Source organism: Lepisosteus oculatus, chromosome 10, assembly GCF_040954835.1.
Source record: "Lepisosteus oculatus isolate fLepOcu1 chromosome 10, fLepOcu1.hap2, whole genome shotgun sequence".
Lineage (NCBI taxonomy): Eukaryota > Metazoa > Chordata > Actinopteri > Semionotiformes > Lepisosteidae > Lepisosteus > Lepisosteus oculatus.
In genome coordinates this window covers 22,666,536-22,689,890 of record NC_090705.1, presented here as the reverse complement: position 1 = coordinate 22,689,890, position 23,355 = coordinate 22,666,536, and the positions used below count along the sequence as shown (strand labels likewise).

At 41.3% G+C, this 23,355-nt stretch overlaps 1 protein-coding gene across 6 annotated transcripts; it reads left to right on the top strand.

Moving 5' to 3' along the window:
• The first annotated feature begins 57 nt into the window (after positions 1 to 57).
• On the top strand, positions 58 to 23,026 carry LOC107078602 (uncharacterized). 6 transcript variants are annotated; one of them, XM_015357249.2, is made up of 23 exons: positions 58 to 483; positions 808 to 862; positions 1,535 to 1,589; positions 1,726 to 1,794; positions 2,621 to 2,645; positions 3,994 to 4,077; positions 4,607 to 4,743; positions 7,277 to 7,390; positions 8,500 to 8,557; positions 8,847 to 8,930; positions 9,287 to 9,372; positions 10,523 to 10,591; positions 11,305 to 11,329; positions 11,447 to 11,521; positions 12,314 to 12,450; positions 13,178 to 13,300; positions 14,627 to 14,684; positions 15,426 to 15,491; positions 15,764 to 17,756; positions 18,036 to 18,090; positions 18,923 to 19,000; positions 19,894 to 19,969; positions 22,359 to 23,026. In XM_015357249.2, exons 1-22 carry the CDS (start codon positions 462 to 464, stop codon positions 19,936 to 19,938), a joined length of 3,513 nt encoding a protein of 1,170 aa, XP_015212735.2. In that variant the 5' UTR covers positions 58 to 461; the 3' UTR covers positions 19,939 to 19,969; positions 22,359 to 23,026. The 6 variants fall into 6 exon arrangements, with proteins under 6 accessions (XP_015212735.2, XP_015212736.2, XP_015212738.2 ...); XM_015357250.2 differs by lacking the exon at positions 22,359 to 23,026 and adding an exon at positions 20,576 to 21,797 and having other exon boundaries at positions 9,290 to 9,372; XM_015357252.2 differs by lacking the exon at positions 22,359 to 23,026 and adding an exon at positions 20,576 to 21,797 and having other exon boundaries at positions 15,764 to 15,929.
• The last annotated feature ends 329 nt before the right edge of the window (positions 23,027 to 23,355 follow it).

Here is a 23,355-nt window from a genome sequence, read left to right as displayed (position 1 = left end):
GAAGCCGGTTTCCGGTTTCGTCGCACAGTAATGACTTAATCCACAAATTTGAATATAGTGTGAAAATAAATGTCATTTTACAATTTATAAAGACCTTGTATTCCCAGGGATTATTCGAAATCTGTCAGGCTTTAAAACCTGTATTAAATCGAAGAACATTTTCTTATTTTCGCTCTTAAACATCTGCGTAATGTCGAACACTCCTTGAAGCCGTCCAGAACGGCGGAAATTAGCGTCTTCTGCGCGTCCAGGAAGTACCGGAAGCACCATGTTTACATCGCTGCAGCATCTATACAGTGATATCTACTTGCTGCTTCGCTACATCTGAAGTTTTTGTGTAAAAACAAATTGTCTTCCCCTATACGCGTTTATATTTTTTCATATATATTATAATACCCCACAAAGCAGAGATTAAGCTGTTATTAAATAATTGGAGTTGGTTTTCTTTAAATCATTGGAAAATGGAACAGCTCGAATCGGAAGGTGAGCTTATATGTTTAAATTGTTTTTAGTTCGTTTCCAGGAGAGAAGTTCCTTTTGATGCCTGTAAACCACAGACTGCGTCTTTGTGTTGAATCACTTTAGTGAATTAAAGATGACATCTAAAAGATATTCTCTCCACCACTTGGATCTATTGGTTTTTAAGGTTCATGTAATGTTTCTGACTTGACAGCGTCCGAAATAGATTCTAAAAGAGGCCAAAAGTTTACACTTTTTACAGAATCAAAGGCTTCAACCATTTACGATGGAGCAGATCTGATATGAACTACAAGACCACGACGTTCATATGTGTGCTTTTCCCCACAGAGAAAAGTGAGGAATGCGGAGCCCAGGCTTCTCACTTGCCCAGTGCAGAGCACAGGTACGACATGCATGACATTCAGACTCATGAATTAACAGTAAAATCCAATTGAAAAGCATTTTTCATATAATTTCTGCTGTTTTTAATTAAAAACCCAATGTCCATAAACGGATCCACCTTAAGTGCAGCTAGTGCAGATCTTCTGTATGATCTCTTGAGAACAGGAGGCTCCTCTCTACACAAAGGATTGTGGGAGTGTGGAACAGGCAAGCCCGACATGTTGTTGAAAACGATACCCTGACTTTTTTCAAGAATAGGCTGGATAGGATTATTCCCAGAATCAGTTATCTGCTCAATACCAGATGGGTTGCATGGACTGAATGCCTCTCTTTTGAAACGTTTTTTATGTTCTTGACGCTGCACTTGATTTGGAGTAAAGATTTTCCCTAATTTTCTGAGGATGCCTTGACATGTTTTGAGAGCCCTTGAATCAAAATCTACCCTAACCCAAATGTCATCAGCGAAAGAATTGTTTGTACCTTATCGGGTGCAGACTAACTCTTGCACATGTTGACGTTTGTCAGTAAAATGTTGTGATGCCTTTTTGACCACTCCTTGGACTGTTTAAGAACTCACTACTGGAGAAAGAATTTGTAGTGACGTCTTGGAACATTCATATTAAATGTGTATGTGTAGTTGCAAAGGTTAAGTGTTCTTTATTTTTCTCGACAGCGAGAATAAAGGCAATGAGCTGTGTGCGAAGGAGCCTAAATCTCACTCCTGTAAGGTGAGAGAAATCGAGAACTTTTTGAAGAGGCAAAATGTGTAAATCTGCAGTACTACCTTCAGCTGTTCTTTGACAGAAGGCCCTTTGCTTACATTTTCCTGTTTTCATGTTTTTTTTTAACCATTTCTTTTTTCAGCTTTGCGGCGTGAAAGATGTCAATATTTTACAGTACTACATGCATCTTGTGGGAGGAAAGCACAGACAGGTACGGACACATTTTTTTCCTGTAAAGCAATTTCTTGCAACACGCGGTTAGAAAATTAAAAAGCCAACCCTTGAATCGTAAAAATCTGTAAACTGCTCATTAAGAATTCTATGATCTCATTCCAAACAGGAAAGAAACTGCAGCACAAAAAAAGCTATAGGCAATGTATACTCGATAATTTGAGTACATGAGCAACCGGAGGTAAAGTTCAGCAGTTCTAAATGCTCCCGCCTGCAAAGAAGAATAAAGATTTGTGCAAAACTAAGTTTAAAATGTTGAGATTAATTGCATTTTTTGGTATTTTGCATTTTGCTTCAGTGCCAATAAAGTGATGGATTAAAGATTCTGGGATTAATGGGTACTACAGAACACTAAGGATTCTTAATTTTCTGTCTTTTTTTCTTTGTGTTGGATTGAAACCAGATTCCAGAAATGGGTTGAAAACTGAATTTGATACCTTAAGCATTTACAGTATATAAGTAGCTATGAATGAGCAATTATAATGTATTTGGCAAAACTGCTCAACTTATTTGGCGGTTATTTGAGGTATGTCTTGGTTAAATGGCGTATAATTGTAATGTATTTGATTCATTAATTACTTGCATGTTTAATTGGAAAATGATCTGGATGGAATGTCTCACGTGTTCAGCTCATCACGAGAGCCAAATTAAGATGTGTGTTGAGTGAAATGTGTGTGTTTGTACTGAATCATTTGCAGAGTGTGCCTTATACGTTTCACTGCTGCACAGCACTGAAAATAAAGTTTGTTAAACTCAAAACTCACCTTTGCCCCTCTTTGTGTTACATTTTCCTTCTGCATCAAAAGAGGTTGCGCCAGGAAGGCCTGACAGGTGAGCGAATCTGCCGTGCTGTCTTGCACACGTTGAGGCCCTGTGCAGTTAGCTTTACTGATCTCACTATCACCCAATGGCAGCTGAAAATGTTTTTTTTTGTCAGTTAAGTTTCTACTCAGACTATTTTATCTGACTTATTACAATATATAGCATTGTCAGATAGCCCTACTGTATATAGCAGTCAGAGATTTATATATAATGTATTTACGTGGACAGTGGAATTTATAAAGGGTTTAAGTTTTAGAAATAATATTTTGCACGGGGTGTCAAGGTTTGTGACTTCTGCTGAAATGCAGTCTCTTCATCTTCTTAATAATGGCGAATGTTTCGGTTTCTCCTTGTTTTTCCCAACATAATGTAATACCAAAATAAAAAGAACAATGTCTCACCCTACACTAATCACCTCCTCGCTTCCCCTAGCACTATTCAGTGGGGTTCCCATCTCGGTTTCTACCTAAATAGCCCTAAAATAACTCGTAGAGCTGCTGTGGTACCCTCATGCAACAATACTGTGACTGTGTGATACTCTGGCAACTGTGGTAGCACAGATCTCCGCAACCAAAATATTTTTACAGTATGCTTAGCAAAGTAAAAGTTGGTGATTTCGTATATGGGCCTAAAAAAAATCCAATTCATGTCAGCATGCTGCATACATTAAGACAAAAGTAACGCGCATAACTACAGATGGTGGATTGTGTACTGAAGTAACTGTGTGGAACCTGAAAAAGGTGCTTTTTTATTTATTTTTTTAGAGAACAGATAAAACCATTTTAAATACAGATGGCATTACACAACAGTTCTTTTATAATGCCAATATACATTTTTATAAATTTGTAAATATACCAATTTAGATCACACATGAAAATGTAGTCTGTTCTTATATATTTTACAATTATTTTATTTCCAACCAAACTATATACCTGAAAAGGGTGTTTCATAAAACAAAAGAAAAAGCTCTTTTATAAACATTTGCCGCCTTTTCTCTCTCCCTTGAACACAATCCCACTTCATATTTCCCACTTTGAAAAATATTTAGTGCAACAGCAGCTCATCTGTAGCTTGTTGTTTCATCTAGTGTGATCGATTGATCAATGGCGTGCAGTATCATGCCATCAGATCAGTGAGATCACATGACACTGACAGCATGGAGCCGCATCAGCTCCTGTCCTGGTGGGGGGGGGTGGTTACACAGCAGAGTGAGAAGTGACATTTTTACACAGGATCTGTAGTGGGATGGCAGGGGAGCTATGGGTGTGATACGGTTGTGATCAGTCTTGCTGCAGTCATTTTGGGGAACAGCATGCAGGAAAATATTTCGATCAGTTTTCTCCGATTTTTCTCTCAGTTCCTGATTCAGAAGCAAGTTTACTAAAGAAGGGAGTTCTGCATGTCTATATGGAGATGCAGAACCGCAAGGAGCCAATTATTGGTAAGTGTCGCCACTGTAACTAATACCGATAAGATAGAAAAGGCACAGTCTCTAATTAGTTTGTTTAATTACTATCCCTGAGGTTGGATAGCACACCTTTGATTGGTCTGCACAGACCATGTCGTTCTGGTCAGGATCAGTGTGACTATTCATTTTTTGCAATTCTTAAGGTTGTAAAAGGAGAAAAAAAGAAACACCAGATTAAATTGATCTGTTGCTTGAAATGACAAGTTCTTGTACCTCAAGAATTCTCTTACTTTCTTTTTGGCTGGGTTGGTGTAGAAATGCTTCTGCCTGCTTTCACTTTTCCTGCATGGCAGCTCCAGTTTGACATTGTTAGCAGTCACGTATACGATATGATATCGTCCCTTGACTTGTTCTCTTTTTCAACCGATTCTTCCATGACTTGATTCAATGGGGAGGTCTGATGTTCCCCTTTTTGCTGATTTCCCGAGGGTAGCCTCTTAAAAGACGTCTTGTGCCGGATGTGGGTCAGCCTCATTGTGTTTTACCTCTTGTCTGCCTGCAGGCTTGCAGTTTGTGGTCCAGTTCAAGAGCACGGGGGACTCGGATCATCCATATTACTTCTGCCAGCTGTGCAAAGTCCTGTGTCAGAACGACGCTATCAGCCACGTTGCCAGCCGTACGCATCGCTTTACTTACATTGTGAGTAAGAGGAGCTTCCAGCTTCATTTCGAGCAGGGCCTCAGGCCCAGTTCCTGGAGGGTCTGGTGTCTCTTAGTTTTGTTCCAACCTGAGGTTTCAAATCAATAATCAAACCATTTTTCTTAAGGTCTTTTCCAGTTGACTATACAAGACATTTCCTTCATTAAAGGGACAGTTACCTGTACGTTATTTCTGGGAGCAGATGAGTCTTAAAAGACCCTGGGAAACAGCCAAAGGCAGTGGCAGAGAGCCCCGCGTGCTCTGATCTGTGCAGGCAGGAGCGGTTTTTTTTATCTGTTGCAGTGCTCTTAAACCCACTTCCTGCAGGGGCCTGTGGTGTTCGGTCCAACTTGAATAGTCAGTTACACATTTAACCTAATTATCTCCTAAATGACATATAGGATGTTTGTTGACAACACATCGGCGTTCCCCTGCAGCTCATTCAATAATTAGACTAATTATAATGGAGAAGGGAGTCGCCTGCCTTTGACTCCTTAAATTTTCTTGGGGAGGTCGCTTCAGGGATTGTCTGTTTCTGCCAAGGTCTAAGATAGGGGACGGTGAATTGACTAAGTCCTCAGACAGATTTCGCTCCCCAGACCCGACTCAATTTTTGTCTTTTCTCGATAAGTACCCAGTCTGAATTACAGACGCATGCAGGAAAATACTCGTCCAAGTTTCCTCTGGCCTTTCTTTCAGCTCCTGATTCAGAAGGAGGTTTAATCAACTCAAGCCATGACAGCAGCACTCAGACTCTCAGTGAAGACATGACAGACTAGGCGCTGTACATGGGATATTTGTCTACAACAAACAGTGACACACATGACTGACTTAAGGTCTATTCTCACCGAGTGTGGTGCGATTTATCACATGACAAAATAATTATTTTGTACTGGTGGAGACAAGTCTGTTCTCAGTGTGATGGAAGGAAGGTTTCATCACCTTGTTGGGTAGTCTTCAGTATCTCCAGTGCCATAACGCTGGACTTCTCACCACGAGGAGTTACCGTGGCGATACTTCAGTTCCAGTGTGGGCGTTTCATTTTCTCACTCTAGGCACGTACAAGTAAGTGTCTGGTTGCTGCTTCTTTTTTTCATGCATTGGGATAAGGGTAGCCCATGTTGGTGCTGCACTGCTTTGTGTTATAGGCTAATACAGTGGTTCTCCCGGAGCACAGCATGTCTGCTCCTGATTTCGTTGCAGCTGAGCCCTTATTCAGCGGTACAAATTGCTGCCAGTCGTCGACCTGGTAGTTTCCTTTCTCTTTTCCTGATCCTGAGTCTCGCCTGTGTTGTCTAGTTTTTGCTCCAGCTGAGTACTTAAGAAGTTAGCCATTGCAATTTCAGTTTTCTGTTTGAGGCCTTATTTAAAACTTGTTTTCAGCTCTAAGAAAGCTGAATGAATCGGTACGAACTGTGCGCTCAGTAGGGAGTTTCAGGACTGCCCTCATTCAGGCTTGCGAGCTGCAATGTTGTATTATTAGGCTCCTCAAGTCAAAGCCAAGGTGAAGGTAGTGAGTTAATGTGAAGGTCTGAGGACAAGAGCAGGTTAAATATCATATGTTGATTTAAAGCAATGTTTTAGCATGACAAACAAGTCATGAAGTACTTCTGAAGCTGGAAAGACCGCTCAGACTGAGCTGTGCTGCATTTAGCCAAGAGCTCAGGCATCTGTCAGGTAATGTGTCAAACATTCCTTTGCGATACAAAGCAAAGCGATGCTCCAGGTTATCGTAGAAACCTATTATATAAAGAAAATGACACCAGGTGAAGTGAAGCTGTACGATGCCCACAGGTGTCCCTGGCCTTCAGCTCACCCAGCCCCTCAGTGGTGCTGTGCCACACAAAGGGCCCCATTTACAGACTACCTGCTGTATGGTAGGAAATAGCACCTCTCCTGCTGCTTGCTCTGCCTGCTTCATTACTTTGCCCACATGAATCTCTTTGAGGAGGCAGGTCTACAGACACGTTTCTCTTCTGTAACAGCAATGTGAGAGCTGCAGTAGTGGACAACAGCGGCATATTGTGACTGTCCACGAGCCACACTGAACGACCAAAGACTTGCGGGGACACATCCTATGTATCTACATCAGAATCTCGTCTCTGCTGTGTTGGGTTGGCCGTTTCGCAGAGTTACCCCATGCAGAATAGATCAGTGAGGAAGGGGTCGCATCTTTGTTTCTTAATTTGGGAGTTTAGAGTTGGCAGTCAACGTTATGGACATGTCTTTCGGAAGGGAGAGGAAACCACGGTTGTCTGGAGAAAACCTACAAGAGCACAATGAGAGCTTGAGGATCCTACACAACAAGACGCCCCAGAGCCTGGAACCACGAGACAGCAGCCCTAACCATTGCGCCACCCAGCCCCCAGGGAATCATCTTATCGACTCTTCTGTATCTGATGAATTGCATCTTTTCTGTGCAGACAGTTTTTAACATTAATATCATATTCTCCCCTTATGTAAACCGGGACCCGTTGTGGAAACATAATAAGAGATGCAAGCAGTTGACATGCCAGTGTTTTTTCACTTTTAGAAAGAAATTCATCCAGACATGCTGCCTCAGAATTTGAAAAACCCTGGGGCGATTCACCTCCTGAAACCCATCGCGCAGACGCTGGAGACGAATGAGGGCATGGGGGAGGTTCAGGTGACTCACGGCTCTGTTGGGTTGACCCCTTTCATAAACCCTACTTCACAACCCACCCAGCTGTGTCACGCGTGGTACAGCTCATTATTCAAGGAGGTCTCGAAACAGAGGCTTTATAAAGTTTGTCCACTCCAGAGCAAAACTCAGTTCCCATTTTAGGGGGCCATGGAGGAAGGGCAAGTAGAGTAGAAAAGAGGTTTCCAGTTAAACACAATACCTTTCACCAGAACCAGACGTTTCTATAACCGCTTCTGGAGACCTGTTGGAAAAAACACTTCGCACAGGACTTTATTTTAACTACACTGATTTCCAGTTTTTAGGGAATGTTGTCCAGTCTCTTTACATCATTTGTTGGGAATGTTTGGAATCTCTTATGTTTGTTTTACTCTTCAGCAACATTATATATATATTCTCTACAGTAGGTGTTCAAGAGTTTTTCAGATTTTCTCAAAGGCTTTTTGTCTCTTATCTTTGTTAAGTTAGCCCCTATGCATATTAACTATTTTATTTTAGAGCACTGTATTAGCTCTGTAGATGAAAAAGAGATTTTCTAACAAATAATCTGTCCATCTTTCACATTAAAATGTATGATGGAAGCTACAAGCCTTTCACAATATGCCATGTATCTTTTTAAAATTGCTCCTGTTTGAAAATAGTGTGGAGTGGGTGATAGACTACAGGGTGCAACAGATATGCGTTTGGAAAGATAGACAACATCTCAATTGTTGTACCACAGCAGTAGGTCATACCTGGTCTATTATTTACCTGTTTTTATTTTCAGTTTGTTTTTTGGTTTTACAGTTAAAAGAAATAATATTGCATGGTACCATATATAATATTGAACAAATGTGAACAATCATTATTGAATGAAAAACCTGGTACCTAAACAAACTGTGTATTACAAGAATAATATGAAAACAGGAATAAGTGTACAAAAGTAGTACAAAAAAGGAAAGCAGAGATTTGGAAGAGATAAGCAAAGGAAAAAGAGGAAAGAAAACCCTATTTTTACCTGTTTTTTATTAGTTTTTTGTCTACTGTGAAAGGCCTGAAATGTAATCTTTTTTTTTTAGTCTCTGAAGGTCTTTGTTGTTTCGTTTTGTTTCTAGGTGCAGACCTTGTCTCCTGACGACTGGTCTAAATTTAAAACAATGAGCCTGGAAGAGAGTAAGTTTCTGTCAACTTTGTGAAGATTCCTAACAGTGCTTTAAAGACGTATGGCACAGTCTTGTGTGCACGTTTTTTTTTGACTGTATGAGATGTGAATGCATAAATGTACCTTATACATCTTGCTGTATAAAACTGGGTGAGAAAGACAGAAATCTGAATTATTCTTAGAGTCTGGCCGTTTGAAACTCACAATCGGAATGTATTGCCGTGCAGTAGAAGAGTATTTTCTGTAGACCTCAGTCGAGGGTCTGGCCTCAAGCCCTGGTTCTTGTGTTTCTGTCCGCAGTTATGGAGAAGTATCAGGTGGCAGCGTTCTCCACGAAGCTCCCCAGTGGCGATTCAGAAAAGTGCCAGAGCGACCTCCCAGTTGGTCTGTATATTTACCTGCATTTCTTTTTTGCAGCTCTAGCTGAGCATCTTTTACATGCAGACACTGTATACTGTTTTCCTTTTCACAAAACCTGTTCAACCTGTATCTGCGCACTTAATTAAAACGGAAGGTTGAAGAATGAGAGTCATGACAGGCCTGTTAAAGAGATGTACGTTTATGTGCAGTTTGAAACTGATGCCTCAGAAGGTTGGAAACTGAGGTTTAGTCCAGACTAGTGATTTTATTTTATTTTTTTGCACAGAAGGACTACAGGGTTAACACTTACATATCTTTGTGACTGCTTCTATCTCCTCCTCCCAAGGGCCTCAGCCTTTTGACACCCATCTCTCTTACAGAAGCTTTGCCTTTTGAAAAGAATAAGAAAATAGAGAAGCTCAATGCACAGAAAGAAGTCAAGGAACGGAAATTTCCCTGCTGTGAGGTGCGAGATTGTTGGGGGGAGGGAATTTTTGGGAAAATCACTCCATTTGCAGAATGTTTTAGCCTTTGCTTGTGTGTGGTCTTGAATCAGTCCAAATATGACCATGGGAAACATGTTACCATGGACAACGACTGTGCACAGTGGACAAATTGTCACATTGCCAGTATTCAGCTGAGACTCCATGCACTCTCTTCTGATCTAGTGCTGTCTGGTGTGAACTGTTGCTGACCATTGTCCTATTTGTATGTGAGCAAAAATGTCCATGCTCAGAAGTGAGTCTTTCCCAGTCCAGTTGTTGAAATAGGGCAGCTGGTGCCACAGTGCCGTGTAACCTGAGAGATTAGATCAAATTAAGATGCACAAAATTTTACATCCCCGACTTGAATATTCTGATCTGATCTTTTCATATTCTAGACAAGAATAAATCCTGTTTTCTTTAAAAAAAAGGGTGGAATCACCAGTTATTTGAGACTGGGCACTCTAGGAACAGCTCCAGTTCCCACCCGGTGAGGAGGAAGACTTGTAGACATTTTCCTCAGACACTCCTCCTGTCAGAACTGCTTGACCATTGACCCAGTACAAGCCCCACCGAGTTTTGACGGAGATCTAGGGCTGGCTCCAGGCCCAGCACATCTCTTGGTGACGTCATTGCAATCCTGCCGGTGTCCAGGACACCGCTGGAGTCACTGTGTCCCCAAGATCCTAGCTGACCAGTCCATCCCAGGGTCAGACCTGTGATATCTGAGCCGTAACAGCTCACCTTTACCGTTTGAGCCACAAGCTATTGACAGCGAAGCTGTCTTTTTGGTATATTCTTGATTTATCCCTCTGAAGCTCCTAATTATAGTTAAGCTGTTGAGACATTATTAATCGATGAGCACAGTTTTTGGGGTGCCGTTGTACAGCCGTTGAGGTACAAATGTGTATGACCAGTCTGTCTTGTATTGTGATACAACTCGTTTGCTCCTTAATTAACATGATTAACATTAAGAGAATTATAAAACAATATTGGGCCTAACATGTAATAACAGGCTCAATAACAGTCTTTATGATTTGCAGTCCATCATTGTTCATGTTTTCAGTTTCTAGATTGTTTTTGTTTCTTGCCTGGCTTTGAAATCTGTTATCTCCTCTGTATGTCTTTGTGTAGATCTGTGAAGTGGTTTGCAGCAGTGAGATACAGTTAAACATGCACTTGAACGGAAAGAAGCACAAACTGGTAAGTATCCCTCATTCAAAATCTGTCAGTGTTGAGAGAATCTCATCCAATGCGTAATACTCTTTTTTTATTCTATAAAGCTTCTAAGAACCGTCTGAACCATGGAGGAATGCTAAAATTACCCACATTCTGGTGGTCACCTTTATTTTCTATAGCGCCATTCAACCTTAGTTGACAGTGCTATCAGTCCATTCAGATATCAGTCCACTTTGGCTGAAGCAGTTCTTTGCCTGTCCTGTTGTGAAATGTGGTTTTACAGTAAGGATATTTCTTCTAACAAAGTGCTCAGAATTGTGCATGCTGATCATCAGTTAACTTCAACTGATCCAGAAGAAGACAGATTTGCCATAGGTAGACATCCTTGAATTGGGCAGTTCTGTTCAGGTTTAGTTCTTCATCAAAAAGGAAAACTATAAAAATAAATATAACACCTTTGATGAAATAAATAAAGGCATATTTGGGTGACTTGATAGAGAACATGAGACGTTAAGGTTGTGATGTATTTCGAAATATTTGTGAAACAATTTTTATTTACACATTTAACTATACACCCTGACTGTTCAAGTCTTTGTGGGCAGTTTTATTATCTACACCATAATGTAGAAATTTTGCAGACAGAGTGAGATGAGAAGTGTTCTGTTGCATCGACTATTTTACTAATTCACTGGTCGTTCTTTTGTTTTTATTGGTGGTCATCTGGTGCACTTGGAAAGAAACTGAAAACTGTTCAATGCAAAGGTTAGTGCATTGACTGTGTGTATCTATGTGACAATAGTGTCAAGAGCAATTAATGAAAGTTGAGAGTTTTATTAAGGTTGCATTCGTTTAATCCTTTATTAATTCTGGGCTTTGTAGAAAACTGGACTGCAGAAAGTGTGGGGACCTTAAAAAACTATGTTGAAAATCCCAAGAGGTCTGAACCAGTGGTGGGTGAGTACAGGGTCCACTTCGCTAATATCTTCCTGCTTAAAATCTGGGAAAACTTTACTAAGCCCTTAGACCAATTCAGACTTACAATGTAGGCAGACATATACTAATTATTATGCCAACAACATAGACTGCTGCTGTTGGGTTAAAACAAGGAAAGCCTTATGTGTTTGTTTCCCAAGTATCTTTAAAAGTATAATTAATTTCTGGTCGTGCTGTGACTGACAGTTTTTAAAGCAAGGGCTCCATGTCTCTGCCTTCGTTTGGATTTGGATGTTTTTGAATGTCATAGTCATTGTTTTTATGATTCCACAGTTCTTAACCTGGTTTGTTGTATAGCACCTGCGAAGTAGAAAAGCTGTGTATTTTGTGTTCGATTTAGAACTTGTGCTTTAATGTCAGAAATCTTGCTTAAATTCTGTGTAATGTTAATTATGGTGGCAAAGTGGTTAGCATTACTGCCTCACAGCGCTAGGCCCCTGGGTTTCATTTTGGATCTGGAGTTCTATCTATGTGGAGTCTGCATGTTCTCCTTGTATTTGTGCAAGTTTTCTTTGGGTGCTCCGGTTTTCTTGATCCAAAAAAATCCTCACTGGCAAGTTAGTTGGCAGTGGACTGGCATCCTGTCCAGGGTGTACCCTGCCTTGCGCCCATTGGCTCTGGCACCCCTGTGACCCTGAATTAGAGCAGGCAGTTACAAAGTGAATGGACACGTTAATGTGAATTGAACTTACACAAAGAACAGCACAGTGTGGCCATGTGCTGAAGGAATGTTGGTTGTCTTTTCATGAGCAGGCCTGAAATACGTGACAGAATATCGCTTCCCAGATGAAAACCAAGTTCCTTATTACTTGTGCAGCCTGTGCAAAATCAAGATGAAAACAGGTATTACATCTCATGTCACGAGCCGGAAGCATCGCTTCATCTACATGGTAAGTAAGAAAAGCTGTTGGCTCATGCCTCAGTTTGAGGAATTGCTGGTTTTATAGGATAAAAGCGAAATTTCTGTGGGAACCTGGGTGGGTAGTGAAGGGATTAAATAGTCGGTGCTTACCTCTCATTGGGTTTTTCTTGTCTCAAAGAGGGAAAGTTTTCCCAGGTGTAGGAATGATTGCAGTGTTTTATGACAGGCAAAGAAACATGAATTAGTGATTTTTAAAAATTAATTCAATAGATGGGGGTGAAGATTAGATTCTGAGTTATTTAGTGTACTGCCGTCTGTGGGACTGAAGTTTTCGATTTAGAATTCACACATGTATACACCAAATCTGATCATAAGACCTCCATTTTGTTTTTTATTTGTGGCTCATGTTTCGATTATGTTAGCATACAGTGTTGTTGTAATTTTCATGAGTGCTGTATGATTCCCCTTGATTTGCCAGACACTTTGTTTTTAATTATTTTACCATTTCATTTCTGCATTTTAACTCCTTGCATATATGCATATTCAATATTAAGTATTTGCCGGTTTAATCCTGGCTTCTTTATTGAATCCTCGCTATAAATTTTGTTGCACCGCCTATCAAGATAATAATGTTGGTAATTTACACCAAAAAGTGACACAGTTTAATCATTTGTGGTTCATAATTACACTCTATCCCCTTCCCCTTGCCTTTCTCTCCACTGGGGACTGACGTTACAATATGTCCTTTTCCCTAGAAACAACTGCATCCCGATTCGCTGCCATTCTATTTGAACCTAGATCAAATTCCTAAGATAAGCTCCTTCCTGAGGGAAAAGGCTGAGATCCTGGAGAAGACCTTTGGACGTGGCGAATACCTGGTAATGCAGAGTTCCGATGAAATGGGCAGGAAACTGAAGTGATTGGTGCAGAAGTGTTGAGCCTCGTGCCTAAAGAGAAGTTGCTGGCAAGGGCTGGCATACACAAAGTTTAAAAGGCTACTGTGACAGGCCCAGACTAATAATAATAATAATAATAATAATAATAATAATAATAATAATAATAATAATAGCTTATACTTACTGTATATAGCGCTTTTCTGGACACTCCACTCAAAGCGCTTTACAGGTAATGGGGACTCCCCTCCAGCCCCACCTGGATGATGTGACGGCAGCCATAGCGCGCCAGAACGATCACCACACACCAGCTCTCAGTGGGGAGGAGAGCAGAGTGATGAAGCCAGTTCATAGATGGGGATTATTAGGAGGCCATGATTGGTAAAGGCCAATGGGAAATTTGGCCAGGACACCGGGGTAACGCCCCTACTCTTTTCAAGAAACACCCTGGGATTTTTAATGACCAAAGAGAGTCAGGACCTCCGAAGGACAGCATCTTTTTACAGTATAGTGTCCCCTTCACTATACTGGAGTATTAGGATCCTCACAGACCGCAGGGTGATCACCCTCTGCTGGCCCCACTAACACCTCTTCCAGCAGCAACCTTAGCTTTCCCAGGAGGTCTGCCATCCAGGTACTGACAGGGCTTTTCTTATTTTCAACACATCACATGTCAGGGTTTATCACAAACCTCACCATACCTAGATATGAAATATTTTGTTGTATTTCAATGCACGAAGAGCTGTAGCTCCTCACTGCAAAGGCTTAGAAGTGTTTCCTTGACTGCATGGTAGCTTTTTCTATTTAAGTTTCTGCATGAAACAGATTACATGTTGTGCTGAAAAGAGACTGATAAAATGGTAATGATACAATCTAATTACATTTTTATTGAAATAATTTTAATTTCAAGTGATTAAATGCGGTAATGAATATGATTAAAGACAAATATTGGTGTAGTATACTGTTATATTATATACAAATATATATAAATATTAATACAGGTTGTGTCCCTTTTTTCATTGTTTATTCCATGCTCTTTATACACCTGGAGACACCTGTTAAAATTGGAAATGCATTCTTTGTGAAACTGCATATTCTAGATTTCTACTGGTATTGCAGTACCTTAGTTTAAAAGCTTAGCCTTAGGTTAAGAATGTCAAACCACCATTTAGAACACAAATGCATTTTATGTCATTTATTTGTCATTTCTACAAGATACAAAACTGAAATATTGCTTATAGTTGACACATGTCCACAATTCTTTCCTTTTGCCATATAGTGAGTGCATTAACAAAGCTGTTTGAATTTTAGGTAGAAGTACTACCAGAAGGTGATGACCAAAAACTCATGACCTTGAACTATGATGAAGGTAAGTCACAGATATATCAATTAATATTTGTATTAATTTGTACTACCTATATATTCCACAATATTACTTACAATGTATCATTTTGACTGAAACATAATACTAATGTCTCTGCATGCACACACAAATGTATAATTCATCAGTGTCTTCAGAATTCGAACAGGCAATGTGATTCATTGAATGAAGATTCCTGCTTTCCTGCTTGTATAAAGAACATGACAATATATCAAATATAATAACAACACATGGGCAGTATGTTGGGGCAGTGCTTCACATTGCAACCTCACAGCATTGGGGCAATGGATTCAAGTCTGGATCTGGGGTGCTGTCTGTGTGGAGTTTGTGTGTTATCTCCGTGTTCACGTGTGAGTATGTATGTGTCCTGGGATGGACTGGTGTCCTGTCCTGACTGTATCCTGCCTTGAGCCCTTTGCTTGTCGTGATAGGCTCTGGCTCCAGTGTGACCCCTAATTGGATGAAACAGTTAAAAAATGGATGGATGGAATAATACCATATATGAGAAATGGCTGTGCTCTTGAACACAGCTCAGAATCATCAGTATGCATGTAATCTACAGTTACCTTAACAGTTCAACGTTTTAGAACCTTTCGATTGGATGAACACAATCCACAGTTTGGCCTGGAATGTAAATGCATTGTGGACTTTGACATTTTCTCTTTCACTCTGTGTTTCATTTTCCTCAGATGAAGTAAAATCCCTTTTTGATCTTCTTGTCGCACACAGCTCTGAAACTCCTGCAAAACAGGAGTCAAAAGAAGGGCAAGAGGACTTCTAATCATGTGTTAGAAGGTCAGTGTACTCTTGTCTCTGCACTTGCTTTCTTTTTCCCAGTTCCTACATTTCTGAGAAGATGCCAGGGTCATTTAGTAGATTTGATAAGTGTACCATCTGTTTGGCGATTCACATTTTAGTGTCATCACATGAATGCAATGAAGGCAAGGTGTAAAAGTCAGCTGGGGACAACAGTGATTTCATGTTGTCTTTTAATGAAAATGTGCATGTGACCTATTTACAAAAATGTTGGACAAGCCGCCCCAATTGTTATTCTGGGCTCCTCACAGATGAAAGGGGTCCGGATGACAGTGATTGCAGACGATCGTCAGAAGTTCAGATGAGGGAAGAGAGGTGTATGGACTTTCCCAGCCAGAGGCATCCTGGGAGAAGGGCTCTGGATATGGATCGTGACTACTGGCCCAGGAGAGAGTGTTCTGAAAAAGGCTTGACCAGGTACCCAGAATATCACTCTAGAAGAAGGTCTCCTGGAGATGAGCAGGGGAATCACTATGGGGCGTGCAGAGAGCCTGTAGATCATTTAAAACAGAAGCCAAGAGGAAGATACAGTTCTGCAGGCTTTCCAGCACACAGAGACAAATCTTACTTCACTGACTTTGACCCATACACCTCACGTGGGGGGAGCCCTGATCCAAGGTACCCCAGGAGCCATAAAGCACAGGATTTCATTACAACTTATGAAAGGCAGAAATATTCTGACGATCTGCCTAGTCTCTCGAAGGAAAGGCATCCTTCAGATGCTGATGATGACAAATACCTTTTGCGTCGTAAAAGGCAAAGACAGTGGGAGGACATCCCGGAAGACAGGTTCTCAGAACCTGATAATGAAGGCTTAAGAGATGAAGATCATTCTGGATGGAAGTATTCTGAAGACAGAGCAGGTTATAGATACATTAGAGGTGTTAAAGAGGATAAATACCAGTTGGACTATAAAAGACCTAGATTATCAGCTTCCAGGTACAGTCTGAATGAAGAAACAGGCACTCCCTATCCCAGTATCGCAAGGAACAGAATATTGGAGGAACCTACGGATAATGGGTGCCCTGAGAGCAGAATAGAGAGGGGCCATACAAAATTAAGAGAATACGTCTCGGTGGCAAAATTTTCTCTGTGTGTTTGGAGCTCAGATGGAAATCCTGCAGGCCAGAGATCTTCTGAGGACACAAGTGGGGGACATTACTCTGTAAATCCACAAGAAGAAGGGGTAGAAAACCTCCAACCCAAATGCCACAGTAATTTCTACTCAGAAACTGGTATCGAAAGAAGAAGGTTACCTGAAGATCTTCCGGGTCAAAGGTACCCTGAGGATTACACGGGCAGGAATCTGCCTGGGGTTGTCTGGGGGGACAGATTAAAAGAAGACATTCCAGGACCCTGTCAAGTTGAAGACGGCAGCAGTAGAAAGCTTCCACCAGGTGCTGGTTTTAAAGAATTTGCTTCAGGTTACACAGAGCACCCATCTCAAGACAGAAGATACAGTGACAATACGTCAGAGCCTAGGGCAGTGCAGGGTCTGGGCTATGAACGATACAGGTTACCAGAAGATGACTTGGGAGTAAAGAGTACTGCAGGTATTGAACGGTACAGATTTGTGGGAGATACCTCTGCCAGCAGGCTCTCCAGCAAATCCCCAATGGGTTTGCCAAGTAAAGATTTTGAGAGGTGGGGAATGCGTGAGGGTCCTCCTTCCAGCTACCTTGCGGGGAACACCCACCAAGAAAGCCCAGCAGAGAGTGCAGATGCTGCCGGTGTGTGGTGCACTGAGAGCAGGGCAGGGAGGAGTTATCCTTCCTATGCTCAGACACACACACTTTCCACCGGCACTCAGAGGCACAACCTGTCAGAAGATGGTGGAACTGGCTCGAGACAAAGCTTTGGGGCTCGGGACAAAGCTACGGCCTGTGACGTCCAGGGCCAGGTAGTGAGTGAGTACCTCCGAGGTATAAGGTACTCTGCACAGAGTGTCGGCAGAGGCGAGCCTGGGGGAGGCCAACCCAGAGGAAAGCCAACAGGGGGAGCATCCCATGCTGGGGCCCCAGGGAGAAGGGACAATGAGGAAGGCAGAAGGGCCGAAGAGCCATGCTGGTTCACTCACAGTGACACACAATTGGGAACACAACCCCTGAAGGCCCAAATGTCTGTCGTCTACCAGTCTTGTACCCAGAGATCACAAGAGCCAGAAAGAGCTTTTACTTTAGGAGGCAAATCCAGCAACCCTGCAGCCTTCAGTCCCAGACAGCATGGTGCTGGACAATTGAGAAGGTGAGTCTGTCTCTGATCCCACAGGTAAGGTTTTGAACCCTTAAGGTTATCTATTAGTTTTAAAACAGTTGTTCAGTGCCTGAATTATGTGTCTGTGTATTCTGTTTTGAGTGGACATAGCCTCTTTGGTCCCTTATGCAGAGCCTACACTGCTCCGCATCCAGTTCCTTGACAGCAGTCTGCATAGTTTGTGCAGTGAGTGCAGCTGGTCAACACGGTTCTCGCACTCTCAGCCCTTAATAGATTCAACTCTGACTCGCTCATTCTTGTCACCTGCAGCCAAGACTCTCCCACAGTCAGTATACCCGGCTTGGATTGCATTTCCTCAGAGCAGGTAAGGCCTGGACACGCACAGACATTGACAGAGGGATCGGAGCACATTGCTGTGCTGACAGGATTTAGTATAATAGCTGGGAGGCATTTTCCATTCTTGGCTTTAGAGAGGAATGCTCAAGTTTTGCAACTGTGTAATCTTGCCAGAAACAAAATCTTCACCATCATTCACGATACAGTACAGTGCCAAATAAAAGAATATGAATAAGAAATAATACTAAAATGCTTCATAAAAAATAATACTCGTAGGGTCTGAAAAAGCAAAAAAGGCCTTGAAAGATCTGATGACTGTGTATGAGTCGCAGTAGGAGATCTGTTGCTCCTGTATTCTAGAATCCCTTCCCCTGTGTTTGTATTACTTCTGTCCTTTCTTTGGTCAGGTTTAGATCAGAACAATGTTGTCTTATGGATAAGGGTAGGTTCTTGGACAATGGGAAGGGTTGTAATGTGGTTCTTGTATTTTCTGTGCTCCATGATGTATAGCATTTTGTGTTTTTTTCTAATCATTTGTGTTCTCATTCTTTTGTTTTTTTCTTTTGCCTACTTATAAATCTCTGTTCATTATGAATTGTTTTTAACGCGCAGTGCTGTGCAGAAGTTGTTTCCTTGCTAGATCCAATAGAAAGTTTGATTTACCCTTTAGAAATAAAAAAATAGCTGCGTTTATGGTATCCTAAATTAAAAACTGTTGGCATGAGACCAGCTCAACAGCAATAGAAGAGCTGTGAGTGCAGAATTTCAAAATTAACGTATGTTGTAATCTTTCTAAAGTGCTTTGAGGTGGTTCTCGCCATGAAAAGGCGCTTTTTAAAATGGGCTTTGATTGATTTCAGGGCGACAGTGTCCCAGCAACTGTAACAACACGTACAGCTAGAGTACTGCAAGTGTTGGAGCAAATCTTAATGGTACAGGTAGGTGAAACCTTTGGGACACGACTTTGGACACTATTGAAACGATGAAGGCAGAACTAGATGGGTTCAGTGTCGGACACTATGGGAGAGCCTTCAGTTCTGAACTTTGCAGGATATTTCAAAACTGTAGAAGACCATTGTAGTGGTTATTTTGAGGGAATGTTTCTAGAAAGCCATCTGTGTGATTGAGACCCCATCTACTACTCCTTATAAGACTTACTGGCTGTGTGATCTCATGCTTTGTGTAGTGTTGTAAAAAAGATTTTTGCTGATTACCAACATTCGCATTTCAGATTTTCCATGCAGATGTAGTGCTGTGATCAGTCCATTTGCTGTATGTTTGAATGTTCCCATGACAAATTTGAACTGTTCCAGTGATTCCCTGGTTTGTACAAATTGTAAAAGCAGGTGCACGGCTTTACTCCCAGACTTTTTGATGTGTGTGCCAAGGGTGTGTAAGGGGTAGGCTTTGTACCTTTGCATCTTGAACATCATGATCCACGGTCACTATCACACGTGCTCCTAAAAATGGCTCTTCTCCAAGGAATGTATAAATATTCATTAAGTATGGTAAGATTTATATAGAATGGATGAACTCAGAAAATACAGATTCAAAACCTTTCTTGCTTCTCCTAGTGGACTAAGCTGATTGCATAACAATGCATGCCCTACAGTACATCCTGGCTTTTGATATTATCTGAAATTAAATGAAGTGTAGCACTTTAGTAGAAATCTTACTGTCTTCAAAAGAAGAATATTTGAAAAGGCTGTTACAAACTCAAATAATGAAGAGTACCATTATGGACTGTATATCAATATGTATAAAAGTTCATGAGTAAGTCCTGTGGAGGTTCAACCTTCACTGACAGCCTCTGTTCTGATTCTGATTCCAGCCTCGATCCAGTGGCCAGAGACCCTCAGCTTCATCAGGCCTTTAATGGAGAGGCCTTGTCTGGCAGCCTGAGAGAGGTAATTCTAGTAGTTGAAACTGAGGCCTCTGAGGTTTTTTTGTTTTGTAGGAGGAAACCTTTATTTGTGCACTCTCTGTCCTGTCTGCTTTCCCTCCAGCAGCCCTTGTATCCAGTTCATATACCCACTTAGTGGTACAGTATATGATTAGCACAATGTCTGTATATAGTGATGTACATGCACATGTGAATTAACTTCTGGTGAATCGACCCAGCTGTTAAATCAACATGCAGATGCCAAGAAGCCACCAAGGAATGTCCAAGTAAAAATTGTCAGATAATTGTGTTTATGGGCAGTGTGCCAAAGCACTGTTCTGTGTTAATGAATGGTGATGCTGAGCCAATCAACAGTGATTAAAGTAATTCCTAGTTCTAGTTAAGCATAACTTGGCGTCTGAAGTCAGTTAATGGTGAAACAAGTGGGTTGTGCTTTAGGAACTACGTGTGGGAGAATAATCACTTGATGGGGGAAAGTATATGATAAAGATTCTGCATTGAAACCTGGCAGTAATCCTATAAGGAGTTTGCGCCTTCAAGTGATTCATTTCACCAATTGTATGTTTTTCATGTCTTGGCTGACGGCTGTGAACCCTGCATCCGCACACAGGAGAGAATGAGGAAGTGTAATGCAAATTCCTCCAGCCCGCCCACCTTGTAACCAGTCGTTTTCTAACACTTCTCAAGCCACGCAGTCTGCACAGGGGGCTCAGCGCCGATTGGAAGAGAAGCACCTCCTTCATGGACAGCACCACAGAGCCTGCATGTGCCTGGGGGGGTCGCAGGGGTTGCAGTATTATCGAGAGCTGAGAGAGCCCTGGCTTACTCATCCCAGCCTACAGTTACAGCACTCACCCAGGTGTTCAGTACTGCTTGGGGAAATCCTGGTCAATTGACTAGTGACATGGATCTAGACTCTTTTTTATGAACAGCAAGTTCATGAATATGATACAATAATAAGGGCATGCACCCCGAAATATTTTGGCTTTCCAAGCCTTGCAGTGTGCAATATTTAAATCTTTTGGAGAATGTGTAGATTTCGTTGTAAATCATAAGAAAGAACCCAGTTTAAGCTCTTTTAAAAAAAAAAAACATATTTGTTTAGTGATGCTTTGAACAGTACATTTTAAAATATTTTTTGTACTGAAAACAAAATCTGAAGCAAAAGCAAGGTGTCTCAGGCATAAAAGAGAAAAGATTCATCTCCAATCTGTCTCTTGCACCACAAACATAGTAGAACAGCCATGTCTTCCTCACAAGATGATCCTGGATGGCCCAGTGTAGCCTTGATCTTTCTTCCAGACCCCTACATGCTCTTTGAACAGAGAATCTGAGGATACATGGTAGTTGGGCTCAGAGGAGGAAGAAGGGACTAAGGAGTATGGTCAGCATTGTGCACACTGACAGACAGACTTGTCAAAGATCTTGGGTGAAAGTGCTGCAGATTCCCTTTTTCACAAGTGCCCTGTTGGTCTCAGGTCCTCTCTAGTTCTCACATAAAATTGTCCATCTATCTGTCTAGCAGTCTGCAGAAAGTTCCACTCTCATTGCCTATGGAAGTGTTCCTTCACTTTTATGAGATTGTGCATTCGTTAAGGATGTTTGTTCTTTTCCTTTTTATTTTTTTCAAACTTAAAAACAAGTCTTGATTCCAAGAAAAATGTGAAGATACAGTAAATTAGCTCTTGGTTGTTGATGTTGGACAAAGAACTGGGAGGACACCCAGATTGGGGTTGTGTTTAATCTAAGTTCTTTAAAATGTTTAAAATACTGATGTTTTACTTTTTGTGTTTATAGCCATTGGTTAATAAATATTAGTATTTTGACAAAAAGTGACATACTTTTTTTTCTAATGGTGGCTTTGCCACATTGTACACACCCATGTGCAAGTGTGGTTTTATTAGATGTGTTCGAGAATTCGGTAAGAAATCACAAAATGTGAAGGAAAAACTATTCTGACTTGGAGAAATTTTGAACATCAAGCCATCTTGGCTTTATATGATCATCCCTCCTATGGATTTAGGCTTCAATACTGTGAAAATAGTCTCCATACTTTGGAACAAGGTTTGCATTTGAATTAATTAGACTATCATTTTGTTAGTTTTTTTCTATTTAACGTTTATAATTAAAAAAAATGAGTTTGGGCTCAGCATCATGTTGCACACTAAGCATTCTTGCACATTAGTTGAAATAACTGTTCTGTTTCTTCTTCAAGACAGCAGTAATAAGCTGCCCATAAGCCTTATTATTTTTTTGGTTATACCCACCCAATTTTGGTTTCTGTATTTTGCACGTCTCAGCTCGTGGCGACAAAGCCCACAACTGCACACGGGGGAAAACGAGATTGACTGACGACCTGCCCTGCTTTGAGTCTCTCGTCTTTAATGTCACAGGCAGAGGTCCAGCACCCAGTGGACAAGAGGCGTGTCTCTCGACAGCAGTATGGCAAGTCTGCAAGCACCTGGGAGGCCACAGGCTCCAGCTAATCTCACTCTGTCTTCCTTGGCGCTCAACCAGTTGTGCCCTGCTGCTTTGGGAATCACAGCTGTCACAGCTGGCTAGAGCCACGATCCAGGCTCAAACCCATGATCGTACAGCTCAACCTGCACTTGGGAAAACACAACCCGTTGGACCACTCAGGCAATCTTTTCTTTGTGCTCAGTCTAGATGTTTCGGACTTTTTGATGGTAACCTTAATATACTGTAGAAACTGAGCTATAAATATATATATTTGTAAGACCTTCAGATAGAAAAAAAATGTCATCCATTTGACTTCTATCCAAAGACTACTGTTGTCTCTACAACAACTTAGGTTATTAAAGGTTTTTCAGTGGACCCCAGGCATGTATTGTAACTCTATAGAGGAAAGACATGATACACATGACTTTATATTTATATGACTTTACAATTGCTCAGGTAAGAGTTTAATACACACCCAAATTAATAATGTCCTCTATAAATGCCAAGATGTGCACTACCAATAAGCCTTCAACTTCTTAGGCGAGTAAGCCTGATAAAAAAAGCTTCCTGTTGAATAAAGTTTCGAGTGCTTTTTCAGAAACTCAGAAGTGTGACTAATAATGCAAGAGGCAAAAAGGTGTCACGCCACGCCGCCGGAGGAATCGGCATTCCACCTCGCATTCCTGCACTGTTCCCAATTAGCCCAATTACCCCTACCTATTTAGTGCTGCTTCAAAGTCGGCACTGTGCTCAGTATTAGGGTTCTTTCTGGTTAGAGTGACCTCGATTTTCTTCATTACTTACTACATGTTTTTTTGGGCTTCCTGATCCTGGTTTGTTTTTAGATTGTCTCCTGGTTTTGGTACTTTGATTCCCGATCTGGTTTCGACTCTCGGTTTACGGCTTCGCTTCTGGTCTGTACTTTTGCAC

What these genes read in the sequence shown, in the direction of transcription:
- LOC107078602 (XM_015357249.2), top strand. Translation starts at nt 462, where the DNA reads ATGGAACAGCTCGAATCGGAAG. An exon ending in CGCATCGCTTTACTTACATT is followed by an intron (nt 4,744 to 7,276) that starts GTGAGTAAGAGG and finishes TTTCACTTTTAG; the next exon opens with AAAGAAATTCATCCAGACAT. An exon ending in AGCAAATCTTAATGGTACAG is followed by an intron (nt 19,001 to 19,893) that starts GTAGGTGAAACC and finishes TTCTGATTCCAG; the next exon opens with CCTCGATCCAGTGGCCAGAG.